The 13,231-nt window shown below is 48.7% G+C and overlaps 1 protein-coding gene and 1 long non-coding RNA gene across 3 annotated transcripts; both read right to left on the bottom strand.

The window, feature by feature from the left end:
• Nucleotides 1-347: 347 nt before the first annotated feature.
• On the bottom strand, nucleotides 348-5,489 carry LOC120603498 (uncharacterized). The gene is made up of 2 exons (XR_005653029.1): nucleotides 2,628-5,489; nucleotides 348-2,247 (listed from the first exon to the last, which is right to left on the bottom strand). It is a non-coding gene; the product is annotated as an uncharacterized LOC120603498 (long non-coding RNA).
• A 628-nt stretch (nucleotides 5,490-6,117) lies between these two features.
• SRXN1 (sulfiredoxin 1) lies at nucleotides 6,118-11,090 on the bottom strand. 2 transcript variants are annotated; one of them, XM_039863965.1, is made up of 3 exons: nucleotides 10,909-11,090; nucleotides 8,994-9,142; nucleotides 6,372-7,205 (listed from the first exon to the last, which is right to left on the bottom strand). In XM_039863965.1, exons 1-3 carry the CDS (start codon nucleotides 10,916-10,918, stop codon nucleotides 7,002-7,004), a joined length of 363 nt encoding a protein of 120 aa, XP_039719899.1. In that variant the 5' UTR covers nucleotides 10,919-11,090; the 3' UTR covers nucleotides 6,372-7,001. The 2 variants fall into 2 exon arrangements, with proteins under 2 accessions (XP_039719898.1, XP_039719899.1); XM_039863964.1 differs by lacking the exons at nucleotides 8,994-9,142; nucleotides 10,909-11,090 and adding an exon at nucleotides 10,626-10,865 and having other exon boundaries at nucleotides 6,118-7,205.
• Nucleotides 11,091-13,231: the final 2,141 nt, after the last annotated feature.

The following is a 13,231-nucleotide window of genomic DNA, read 5'->3' as shown; positions in this document are numbered from 1 at the left end:
CATGCCTGACTGGATTTGAATCTTGGCTCTGCCTCATCCCTGTTGTGTAACCGTGGACAGGGACTTCATCTCTCTGAGCCTCAGTTTCCTCATCTGCAAAGTGAGGATAATAACTTCATGGGGTTTTTGTGAGGACCAAGTGTCTTTATACTTGGAAAGCATTTAAACACTATCATAAGTGCTTTTTGTCTGTTAAATACAATAAAAAAAGAATGAGGATGCAGAACGTGATGATCCTGACTCCTACAAGGAGAGAGTCCTGGGTTGGAAGCAGGTGGATTTTTCAAACACTTGCTGCAAAGTGAGAGTCCCTAAACCAGATCTGGAGGCAGTTAGGAACAATGTTGTTTACATTGTTTATATTGACGGCTACATTTATTTATGTCACATGATACTGATTTTCCATTTAGGCTGGCTATCTCAAGTTTCCTTAATTTTTTTTTTAATTGATATAAAACAAAAACAGATAGGTTTAACAATTCAAAAACAATATTCCTTTAAAGTGATACCAGGCCCTCCTGTTCCAAGTGGCCCAAATTGTGAAGGAGGCTTTTGATGGGATTTGAAGAAACTTATTTTCTAAGCTCATTTCCTCATTGTGCTCTTGGGGAACTGGGGCCCTACTGTGAAGGATCTGGAAAGAGCTGATGAATTCCGGAATCAGGGAGTCATCGGGATCCTTCTTTCTATCCCTCAGATCGAGTTTCATCCACTGGAAAATTCTGAGGCTCTACCTTCGAATTATATCTAGAGTCTGATCACTTCTCTCCACCCTGGTCTAATCTACCCTCCACTCAGCAGCCTCACATGGTGCCCAGGTCACTTGGAGGAATAACTGAAGTCCTAACCACCTACAAGGTGCCTCCCCAGCTGACTGTGCCCACCCCCCATCTCATCGCCTACAGCCCCTGCCCTTGTCCCATCCAGTTTGCCTCACAACACTGGGGTGCAGACCCATGCTGGGTGCTCCTGGGCAAGCCGGGGACCTGCTCTCAGCCCCTGTGCCCTCTAATGAGAGTGATCAGCCCTTGCGGAGTTACTATACTTTATCTCTATTTTACAGACAAGGAAACAGGCTCAGAGAGGTGACTTTCTCTCTGGGACAGCTAGAGCCACAGTCCCCTCCTCTGTAAAATGAGGACAATAACACCTCCCTCCTAAGGTTGTTGTGAGGATTAAATTAGCTAAATAAACGCTTAAGCACTTGGTAGTTGGCACACAGTAGGTGCTCAGGAAATGTTGGCTACTAATGCTGTTTTGAGATGAGAGGTGAACTTACTTATCAGGATCCCACAGCCAATAGGTGACAAAGCCAAGATTCAAACCCAGGTCTATCTTAATCTTAATCTTTCACTTCTACAAAATAATAACAATAATAGTAACAATGGCAGCAACAATGACAACAGTAATAGTAACACCACCACCACCAATAATAATATTTCCCACCCCATATGGTAGCACTCAGGGCTAGCATAAGGTTATCAGGTGGCAGCACCTGCCTTGTGCCCACGGCTTGGACTACGAGCACGGATTCCTCTTGCCCACTTGCTTCCTCCACAGGGACAGGTTGGCGGCTAGCACAACCTCCCGCTGGAGACGTCTCCCAATCCCACCGCCGGTGGGGGGCGGGGGGTGTCGCGGCAAGCAGGGGCCCTAGGTGGTCCAGGGAGCCCCCCGGGGGAGGCGAGCGCGGCTCCGCCTCTGGAAGGAGCTGCGCGGCCTGGAAGACATTACACGGCTGTCGGCTGGGGGGCGTCGCTCCGAGTTCCGGAGGGGGTCCCGGCGGCGGACGCGCCGGGTGAGGAGACGGCCCCGCCACAAAGCGCGCTTTGTTCTGCGCTCCCCCCGGGAGCTGGAACCAATGGATTGGCGGCAGCTGAGGTCATCTGTCAGGCAGCGCCGGGGGTCAGACCCCGGGAAGAGGCCGCGAGGGCGGGCGGGGCGGATGCCGGCGGGGGTCGGTGTGTGCGGGCCCATTAACCAGGCGGCTCTCGCCAGGGGCTCTGCGGCAGGTCGCTGCTCTGATAGGGGCCTCAGTTTGCCCACGTGTCCAGCGGGGAAGATAATTTCTGTCTTGTCCACCTCTCCATACTACTGTATCGAGGATGGAAGCGATGATGATGATGATGATGATGATGATGATGATAATGATGATGATGATATTGGTGGTGGTGGTTATGGCAGCCTCTCAGTAATGAGCACGCTAAGAAGGTTCTACAGTCGCGATTCAAACCCCAAAGCCTGAGTCTGACGGAAGAAGCAAATGTGATTTGAAACAGGGAGTGCCCGTGTATGGAAAGCAGGCACAGATGACCTGCAGCCCCCTTCTCACCCAGGGGTCAGAGAGCCTCTTCCTGGTGCCCTGCTTTGACCCCGGATGCCAGACTTGGTCTGCCTTTTCCCGGGGCTGACAGGTGGAACTGCCCAGACCTGAGTCCAGGGACCTCTTGGAGACCAAACTCCTGTCCCCCAGGTCCAGGGTAGAGCAGGGCTGGAAACTCTTCCCTTTGTACCCCCAGATAGGTGACAGATCAGGATCTGAACACTTTACCCCCCATAAAACTAAGTCCCATTTATTCATCCATTCACACCCCCACCAATGTGTGCCACAGTGTTCCCATTCATACCATGAGACGATTAGGCTTCTAAATACTTGATTTAGGGTCCTCTGGGGTGTGTATGGGGGGCAAGGCCATCAAGTCCAGGGAGCCCCAGAAATTGCCTGAAATATTTGTGTGTTTCTGGAGGAAGGGATCATGGCTTTCTTAGGATTCTTAACCATGTTCATGACCTAAAACAGGTTAAGAAGAGGCACTTAAGGTTGGAGTGTATGGAAGGAAAGCAACCCCTAAACTCTGCTGGAGGGAGAGACACTTGGAACAGCCACTCTGGAGAGCAATTCACCAGTAACTTAGAAATTAGAAATTGAGCTATGTATTGGCCAGGCTGTCCACTCCTAGGTATACAGTTGAGGGCACAAAGAGTGATGGGTGAAGACGTTCACAGCAGCAACATAACTGTAAACCCCCAAATGTTCATTAATAGGAGAATGACTAATAAATGGTTATATTCAGACCCTGGAACACCATGCAGCAATGAAAAGAATAAGCTAGACCTATATAGAATTTACTTACTCAACAGATATTTATTGAATACTTACTAAGTACCATATACTGTTTTTGGCACTGGGCCTGGAGCGATAAACAAGACAGATGAAGCCGTGTCTCAAGAATTTATTTTCTAGTGGGTGAGATTGTCATAAATAGACACATAAGATAATTTCAGGGAGTGTGATAAAGACCACGAAGAAAATAAAATTGATTAAGATGATGGAATGATGGAGGACAGGGCTGTTTTAGACAGTATGGTCAGGGAAGGCTCTTCTGAAGAAGTGTCCAGAATGAAGGAGATTCTGGAAGAAGAGCAAAGGCACTAATGAGGTAGATGACTAGGGCACATTGCCACGGAATAAATGCAATCTGCAAAATCATGTAAATAAAAGAAAGCATTTTTTACTTACGCACATATACACACTGCAAAATTAGAAGGGTATATGCCAAATTCATTAAGGTGATTGTCTCAACGAGGGAGGACAAAGGGACAACCAGAACTGGGACTCATAAGCTGGGCTTCCATTTGCTTCTGATATTTCAATTTTTAAGTATTTAATTACTTAGTATTTGAATATCTTAATGTTATAAAGCTAAATATATTAACTTGTGACATTAAAACAATTTTTTAAATCTATTATGTGAAGAGGGTTGTCTCCACCGCAATGAAGGGATTAAAGGGTCCCTGCATACTGCATTTTATCGGACCCAAGTCCTGGAGGCAGTGGTTTGTTTGGGGAGGAGACACACAATTGGATCAGAAGAGCCCAGAAGAAACATGTGGCTCAGCCTGGAGGATCAGGAAGCTTGTAGGAGGTGCCGCCTTTGCGGAGCCTGAGACCATCGAGTCCAGCACCTCCAGTGCAGACTAGGAGACAGACAGTCCTGAAGAGGCCATGATATGTGCAAGGCCACAGACCAAGAGCAGTCAGTATTAAGTAGAATAAATAGAACCGGAAACTCCCAACTCTCAACTAGGTCTCCTTCTCATGCCTGGACCCCCTGCCTTTCTGGTCAATGATGGGCCTCGCTCTCAGCCAGGTCTCTCTACCCACCCCCTTCCCGTAGCTCTGCGGGCTACAGGCCTAGCCCTATTCCCGCACGCCAGAAAGCAGCGCCACCTGCTGGCATAAGAGGGAGACGCAGCTCTCAGCCTCTACTGAGAGCAACCAGGTTTCATCTTGCAAAACCCAGCTCTCCCTTAAGAATGACCAATCCCTCTCACTCTAAGTCTGTTCTGCATTCCCTGCCCAGTGCCAAGAGGAGCCCCTAACGTTACCTTACTTGCGAGAACCATATCTGCAAGAAGAAAAGGTGCTTTCAGGAAGGGGCAACCATTCTGTCACTATAGCCATTGGGTACAGGAAGATTATTCACGTGAGAGTGGCACCTCATGACAGCACAGTTTACAAATCACGTCCTTAGCTTCCTGACCCTTGCTACAAACCTTAGGGACAGACAGTCCATCTCACAGCTTGGAAAAAGCCCCCTAGAAAAGGGCTTGAGCAATGTCACAGCGGAATGGGTGCATAAGCTGGCCCTAGAACACAGATCTTTCTGGGAGCCAGACCAGTGGGGGTGGAGAGGATATCACCGTGTTTGAAAACAATTGACAGTCTAGATCAGTGCTTCTCAGCTTGTGGTCCCTAACAGAAGCAGTAGCAGCATCACCTGGGAACCTGTTAGGAAGCAAATTCTCAGGCCCTACCCCAGACCTACTAAATCAGAAACTCTGCGGGTGGAGGCTAGCCACCTGTGTTTTAGCAAACCATTTTGAGAAATTGAACCGTTGGTCAAAAGCAATTACACCCCTCTTTTTTTCTAAATAACTTTTATTTGAGAATGATTTTCGATTTAAAGAAAAGTCGCCAAGATAGTATAGAGAGTTTTCATATACTCGGTACCCAGCCTACCTCAACGTCAACATCTTACACTTTACATGGTACATTTGTCAAAACTAACAGACTGACATTGGCATGTTATTAACTAAAAACCAGACTCTATTTAGATTTCTAGTTTTTCCACTAAAGTCCCTTTTTGTTGTTGTTGTTGTTCCAAGATCCAATCCAGGATATCACACTGCATTTAGGACTACATTCCTTTTAAATTCTACTGATCACCTCAGTCATTTTCTCCTGTTATCGTCATTACTGAGTTGGGGAAACTGAGGCTTAAAATGCTCGATCAAGATCCCTTAGCAGGGCAGGAAGAGCAGGGCCGACCTCACTTTGTACTCTTCCTCTACTTCTCCCTTTTCTCCTAGGACTCTGGTTTTCAGAGGCCCTTTTGGAATGTCCCACCTGGCCTACCCCACCCCACCAGTGCAGACAAAGAGAGATGCCCCTACTAGAGTGGGCCCAAATCTGGGAGAGATCCACTCTATGCTACTCTTCCCTAAGACCAGCCCGAGGCCAGGATTAATGTGTACAGGCACAGTGAGACCCCTGCGCATACGCACACACGAGACAAGAAGAGAGAGATAGAGAGAGAGAGAGAGAGAGAGAGAGAGAGATGTAGCGGGGAGGGACTCTGACCATTATTTGCTTATACAAATCATTTGTCATAGATGAAAAATGCCACAGATTATTTTCAGTTTTTCTAAGAAGAATAGTCTGTTTCCCCTTGAATGTGGGCCAGCCTTATGATTTGCTCTGAACAAAGAACTTAGCGGAAGTGATGTACCAATTCTGGATCTAGAACTCAAGAAGCTTTGCAGCTTCTACTCTCATTCTCTTGGAATCCTGAGGCCATCATGTGATTAAGCCTAAGCTGACCTACTGGAGAGGGCACATGGAGGAGAACCAAGTCACCCAGGCAACAGCCTACTAACGGCCAGACAAGTGAGTTAGACCATTTTAGACCATCCAGCCCCATCTGAAGTGACAGCTGACTGCATGCAGTCCCAGGAAGGACCCTAGGCAACATCAGCAGAACTGTCCAGATGAGCCCAGCCCAAACTGCCAACCCACAGAATTGTAGACAAATAAATGACTTGTTTTTAGCTGCTAAATTTGAGAGTGGTTTGTTACACAGCAAAGGCAAACTATTACACAATTCCTCATTTTTCTTTTGGTAATGGGATTCCAATTTTATCTCAAGCAGCAGTGTGCCAGTCCCAGGAAATGAGATATGACTAGTCAACTCGCTTGTGACAATTCTGTTCCCTGCTGTCTTAGCTTTCTTTGCAGCTAGGGTTGGCAATGGTAGCTGGCTTAGGCCAAGACCTAAGTGGAAATATTCAGAGAGAGAGAGCAGGCAACATGCCTCTGAAAAAGGTTTGACTTTATGATAGAATTTCACTGGTCCAGCTGGTTTGACCCTTCCTCCTCCCCCATTCCTTTCTTCCTTGAAGACAGACATGACTCCTGGTGGTATGGCAGCCATCCTGTAACCATGAAGCGACAAGCAATGATGTGATGTGAGCTCTACCTGAGCTGCTAAACCAATATCATTAGCCACCTGTCTCCAACACTGATGCTATGTGGAAAAACAAACTTCTCTTCGTTTAAGCCACTGAGAAGTATAGAGCTAAGTGTATTCCACATAATAGCATATACAAAGACAAAAATGCAGAAATATCCTCGACCCTGAGAATCTGGAACCAGCAGCATGTAGCTCTCCAAACCCATCTCCTTTCTCATTTTATCCTCTCAATAATCCCTTGAGAGCAAAGACACAATCCATTTTCACAGCATTGGGAACTGGGCCTCCCACACTGTTCAGTAGTTATGTCCAAGGTCTTGCAGCTAGCAAAGAGGGTGCTTAGAGTCAGACCTCCCTCCAGGAGCAAAGAGAATGCACCACTAATACACCTTCTGCATGGTCCAGCTCACTGGAGGCTAGGTGTGTCTTCTGGGCTCTTGGGAATAGTGGCAGGTGCTAAGGAGGGTGCTATTGCAAGTCCGGTGTGGAAGCACCCAGGTATACCCTTAGGTCCGAGAGGGTGGATTGGACAAGCTTGGCAGGGATGGTCTCTCGCTGCAGCTGCTGGTAGGCTGCATAGCGGTGGCAGCCCCCGAAGGAGTAGAAGTAGTTACCACCCTGGGCCCCTTTGATCCAAAGGACATCGATGGGGGGCACGCTGTCTGGGTCCTCCTGGAGAGAAGGAGGCACAGGGTGAATGAGCATGGATTAATGCTTGACAGTTCACAGTCTTTGTTAGCCTATGTTGAGCTCCTATAGGGTATTCACATTCACTTGTGCCGGCTTGTGAGAGACACTGTTAAATATTCAGGATTTTTGTGATCTGGCTGACATCACCTTGGTAGCTTAGCAATCAATCATGGCGAGAGAATTTATACCAGGAAAATGGACAGATGCTACAAATCAGGGCTTTTTCCCCTTCTAGACACCAGGTTCTTAAGAATTTATAACACGCCACATGCATGTATATCTGCATATATCTGCATATACTTAACACACACGCCATATATTCCTGGCACTGTTCTAGGCTCTGGGGATAAGATGCAGCTGGAACAAGACATAGCCCCTGCCTTCATGGGCTTCAGTAGAATGGAGCGGATGGAAGGAAGAAGTAAGTGTCAAAGTGATAAGTGCTTGAAGACAATAACACAGGTTGACATGACAGGGATGGGGCTCCATAAGGCCTCTAAGAGGTGACAGTGGAGCAGAGAACTGAACATAGAGAAGTCCACTTTGGAAGACAGGGTTGGAATAGTTTAGAGTAAGAGCTTGACACCCAGGTTCAAATCTCAGCTATTTAACAGCTACATGACCTTGAACAATTTACCTCTTTGTGCCTCAGTTGCCCCATCTATCAAATGGGGATGAAGAAAACATACCCACTTCATAGAACTATAGGGTTAAATGAGTTAGTATATGTAAAGCACTTTGAACAATGCTTGGCACATGGAAAGTGCTCAAATTTAGATGCTGTGAATTACCGGAGAGAAAAGCATTCCAGGCAGAGGGAACAGCAAGTGCAAAAGACCTGAGGCTGGAACAAGTTCACTGTATTGGAGGCATGGCAAGAAGGCCAGTGTGATCAGAGTGGACTCAAGGGAGTGTGGAGGAGTAGAAGAGGTTAGAAAGGTCAGCAGGAGCAATGCCCTGCGGGTTTCTAAGAGCAGTGGGTGGGCCCTGGAGCATTTTAAACATGGGGGTGGGTGACGTGATCTAACGAATATTCTATTAAGCTGTCATGGGAGAGCAGCCTTGGTGGGGTGGACAAAACAGGGATGATGGAAGTGAGGCCTCAGCAAGTATTCAGCAGAAGACAGTGGCATGGGTGAGGGGGTGAAGGGGACAGGGAGAGGTGGACAGGTTTGGGATATATCTAGCAGGTAGATTGGAGGGGAGTGGCAGAAGGGGTGAATGTGAAGAAGGAGAAGGAGAATTTAAGTTGACTTCCTGTTGGGGGCCTGCAGCCAGGGAGAGAATGGGTGGTCCTCTAAGTAGGAGAAACCTGGGGCAGGGCTGGATGGAGGGGAGAGGATGCTGGGAAGACCGTATTAAGTGTGAGCTGCCATTGGCCCACAGTTTTTCTTATTATGCTGCTTTGATGTATTCATTTGTCCATTTATTACAGATATGATTATTAAGCAGTAAGTCATGAGCATTTATGAGCCAGGGCTCTAGAACCAGGGGCGAACCTGCATTTGAATCTCAGCTCCTCCATGGAACAGCAGGGGGACCCTGAGCAAGTGACCTCGCCTCTCTAAGCATTATTCCTCATCTGTAAAATGGGATGGAGAGTCAAGAAGCTGACGCATGGGTGGCATGGATCACGGCCTGCTTGGCAGTGGAGCACTAGAGAGGGGAGGGGCAGCCATGTTGGGTGCTGGCGGCATGATGGAGGGTAGGCAGAATAACAGCTCCCAAAGATGGCCACATTCTAATCACTGGAGGCTGTGAATATGTTACCTTGCATGGCATGAGGGACTTGACAGATGCAATTAAGTTAAGGATCTTGAGATGGGAGATTATTCTGGCAGAAGAGGAGGTCTGATGTTGCTGGCTTTGAAGATGGAGGGAGGATGCCATGAACCAAGGAATGTGATGCCCACTAAAAGCTGGGAAAGGCAAGGAAATGGATTCTCAGAAAGGAATGCAACCCTGCTGACATCGTGATTTTAGCCCAGCCAGATCCATTTTGGACTTCTGGCTATAGGATTATAAAATAACAAATTTGCATTGTTTTAAGCCACTAAATTTCTGGTAATTTGTTACAGTACTCATAGAAAACTAATACCTATGGTAAGCAAAGACAGGTCTGGGTTCTTGCCTTCACAGGGCATATGGTTCTAGGTAGGGTGGAAGACAAGTATCTAAACAGCCCATTAAAACCAAGTGAGATCAGAACTATGGTGGTGGGCATGCAAGTGGCTAGGGGCCCACAGGAGGCCCCTAACCCAGTAGGGGCCATCAGGGAAGATATTAACCCTGAGACAGGAAGAATGAGGCATTAGAAATAATAAAGAAGATGGAAGGGTTTTCCCGGAAGGGGAAAAAGTCTCTTTAAAGGCCCAGGGTGGGAGAACGAGCTGCATGCATGGCTAGATCCTCCAAGCCAGGCTCCGTGCTAGTGTTGAGGAAAACAGCCAAGGCATGATGACGTCCCTGTTCTTGTAGAGTTCACATGAGGTGGGGCAGACAGACAATGAAACATGAACAAATAAAGGTATAATTTCAGGTGGATATAAGTGCTTCATGGAGAAATACCAAAGGTTAAGGGGGCAGCTAGAGAGGCCAGGGCTCCATGAGCCAGGGCAGACAAGGAGGCAGAGACTTGAAACAAATGAGGGAGAAGGCCCTGTGGTTACCTGGAGAAATGGTTTCAGGCAGTGGGAACAGCAGTGTAAACTCTAAGACTGAAAGACATTTGAGGGAGCTGTTTGGTGGGGTCTTGGGTCTCAGATGGTCACCTTCTAAGGGTCTGGGGGAATGGGACAAGATGCCGTGCAGACCTAACCTGGTACATATGTTTCCTCCCTTCCCCTAAGTTCCAGGGTCACTCCTGCATTCTTGAACATCGTCCTTCAGTGGTGGGGCTGACCCCTGTTCTCTCCCTGTTACAATTCAAACAAGGCCCTCCTGGCAAACAGACATGCCCAGTCTCCCTGCCACTGACCGTCACAACCAGAAGTGACAGCACAGCTTATCTCCAGATAGTGTGGTGGCCATGCTCCTGGGCACTGAGGCCAAGTTGTGCCACTTTCTAAGTGCCTGACCTTGAACGAGCTGCTTAAATCCTCCTCAGTTTCCTCGTCTGTGAAAGAGGAACAATAGTAGTATCTACCTAATCGGCTTGGCGTGAAGAACCGAAGACACTGCAAGTGTCATCTTTATAAAAGTTAGCGATCGTTATTTTAATCGTCTCGTCCAATTCCCCTTGCTCAAGTGAGGAAAGAGAGGCGCAGAGAGGCTCAGTCACTTGTTCAAGGTCACACAGCAACTGCTGAGCTCCGGTAGAGTTTGGAACCAGTCCCCTCTCCCGTCCAGTGCGACCTCCCTCCTCCGGAGCCCTCCCTCCCCCTGGCCTCCCCGGGGCCTCACCCGGATCGTGTCCACTAGACTCTGCACCTTGACCGGGTCCAGCACAGACTGCAGCGGCCGGATGAGCACGCTCAGCGGCACATTGTGCACCGTGGCGATGCAGCCCGAGTGGATGCTGCCGCCCTGAGCGCTGCTTCTTGGTTCGGGTCCCTCCGGCGCCCCCCGGCCCGCACCCATCCCGCCCGCACCCATCCTGCCCAGTGCTCCTCCGGCGCGCAGCCCCATTATGCCGCCGCGGCTGGCCGCGCCGCCTCCCCCGGGCCTTAACCCGGCCGGGCCGTACCATTGTGCATGGGCGGGCGGGGGGCCCAGGTTTCGATCGCCTTTCTCCCCCGGCCCCGCGGTGGTCCGGCTCCAATCCGGAGCTCCCCAATCCAACGTCGGCTCGGCTCGTTGGGCGCTGCGGTAGAGACGCGGGGCTCCGAATCTCCGCCGGGGGGCGCCTCGCCTCCTCTTCTCCGCCGCGTGGGGTCCCGGGAGTGGAAGCGCCCGGGCCGGCTGACTCAGGGTGAGTCTGCAGGTTGTGGGATAGGAGGGCGCAGGCGACACACAGTCGGGGGTGACTCAGGCCCGCGGAGTTAGCAGTGGGTGTGGCCGGACCTGCTGAGCGAGGATGAGTTGGCAAAACCCACAGTACTTGGTGGGGCCGTTGGAGCTTTAGCGATAACAGCCCTGGAGGTGATAATAATACCAACAATAGTAAAACTAAATCTGGTGCTGTGTCAGACACTGTTTAAACACTTTGCATGCACATCAACATACTGAAACCTCAAAACAACCCTTCAAGGTAGGTATGAGTGTTATTCCCTTTTTTTATTAAAAAAATATTATCATCGTTATTATTATTATTCCCTTTTTACAGATTAGGAAACTGAGTCATGGTGATTTGCCCAAGGTCATGGAGCTAGGAAGTGGCTGAAGCAGGGTTCAAATCCAGGCAGGCTGACTCCAGAGTGCGCTCTCTACTCCACAGCTGGCTGAGTCTGTTCAGCAAAAGCAACTGTCACAAGGAGCCTTCTGGAATCATGCTGCCAGAGTGTGGGCACTGCCCTCACATTCCACGCTAACTGCCTCATCGCATCCACTAGGAAGTAGATGTGGTTATTGAACTGCTTTTCCAAGGTACAGAAAATGAAAATCTGGTCATCTGAGCCCAGAGCTCTGGGCCACTTAACTATAAACACCTGCTTACAGATGTGGACACTGAGGCTACCGGGGTGGAGTGGGGGGAGATGGGGGTGGTGGTGATGACTTAGATTCAGACATGCTGACTGCCAGCCCCACTCTATTCCATTCAAAACCCTCTGTCCCTTGGGCCCATGTTCAACGCCCAGTGTCCTCTTGAGCCAGGGGGAGGTAGGCAGAGATTCCTGGTTTAAATTCTAGGTGTTTGTCAGCATCTTTTTCAAAATTAGGACTTTGGTACAGATTGGCCTGGGTTCAGGTCCCATGTGGCCACTCCCTAGCTGTGTGGTCTCAGGCAAGTTGCTTAATCTCTTTGAGCCTCGGCCTTCCTTCTGTTCTGTAAAATGGTTGCGGGCGCACTCAAAGATAATGGCTGATGGCAGGCAGGGTGAGAGAGTAAATCAGCGCTTACAGAGGTAACCAAGGAAGGTGACTAGTTTTATGAATACCCATAGTGCCGAAGGAGAGGCCATATTTGTCTGAGGCATCAGGAAAGACTCTCTGTAAGAATGACATTCTAACTGGAAAATGGTCCTGTAGAGGGAGAGGAAAGAAATGGGTGATGGTTTAGGGTGTAGACTCTAGAATCACTCGAATCGCATGGATTCAAACCTAGCTCCACCACCTACTAAGCTGTGTGACCTGGGGGCAGGGGAGAGGTTACCCAACTTCTCTGGGCTTCAGTTTCTTCTCTGGATTGTCAGAAGAGAGTAAATGAGAATAACATATTAAGTGTTTAGAAAGGTACTGGCACGAGAAAGTGCATGACTAAAAGGTAGATATGAATCCCATTACGGCCTCAGAAGCAGATTGAGCAAAAGCAGGGAGGTGGGACAGGCATGTGTGGTTCGGTTCTCCTTCTCCCCCTGGTTGGCATCTGCTGTGGGGAATGCATAGCTGCCCTCTCAGCTGGAGAACACTAGAGATGGTAAACACTGTGGGTAGGGGTGCTGCTGCATGGACCAGTTACAGACTTTTCTGAACCCTTAGCAAAATGGGGTAATGCTGCCCATTTTATGAGTATGAATCGAGAGGATGCACATAATAAGTGCTATGTGAATTGTGTGATACCCATTTTGCTGTTGAAGATGAGTTCTTCCATGTTGGGTTCTTAGTCTCTTGCAAACCTTAGAATGCTGAGGCCATGATGAATTTCATGTGAACCTTTCCCTTTCTGCAGTTCCAAAATATAACCCCTGTGAGCACATAAATCATACTTTGTTTCTGGAAATAGAATTGATACCCACTCCTCAACCTCAGAATCATTAAGAATTACATCAAGAGGGAATTTGTCCCTTCTAGAACCACTTCCTCATTACAGGAAGTAAGAAGAAGCAGGAGAACAGCTTCTGGAATGGAAAATGGAGATTTGACCTGAATCTGTCATCATAGTATGCCCAGTGAGGCACCCACTCCTGGTA

The sequence above is a fragment of the Pteropus medius genome, unplaced genomic scaffold, assembly GCF_902729225.1.
Source record: "Pteropus medius unplaced genomic scaffold, Ma_sr-lr_union100, whole genome shotgun sequence".
NCBI classification, from domain to species: Eukaryota; Metazoa; Chordata; class Mammalia; order Chiroptera; family Pteropodidae; genus Pteropus; species Pteropus medius.
This window is presented reverse-complemented; position numbering and strand designations above follow the sequence as displayed.

Bases quoted from the DNA above. Each gene is read 5' to 3' on its own strand.
- SRXN1 (XM_039863964.1), bottom strand. From the start codon at position 10,850: ATGGGGCTGCGCGCCGGAGGAGCACTGGGCAGGATGGGTGCGGGCGGG. The intron at 7,206-10,625 runs GTGAGGCCCCGG...CCTTCTCTCCAG, and splicing joins GTCTAGTGGACACGATCCGG to GAGGACCCAGACAGCGTGCC.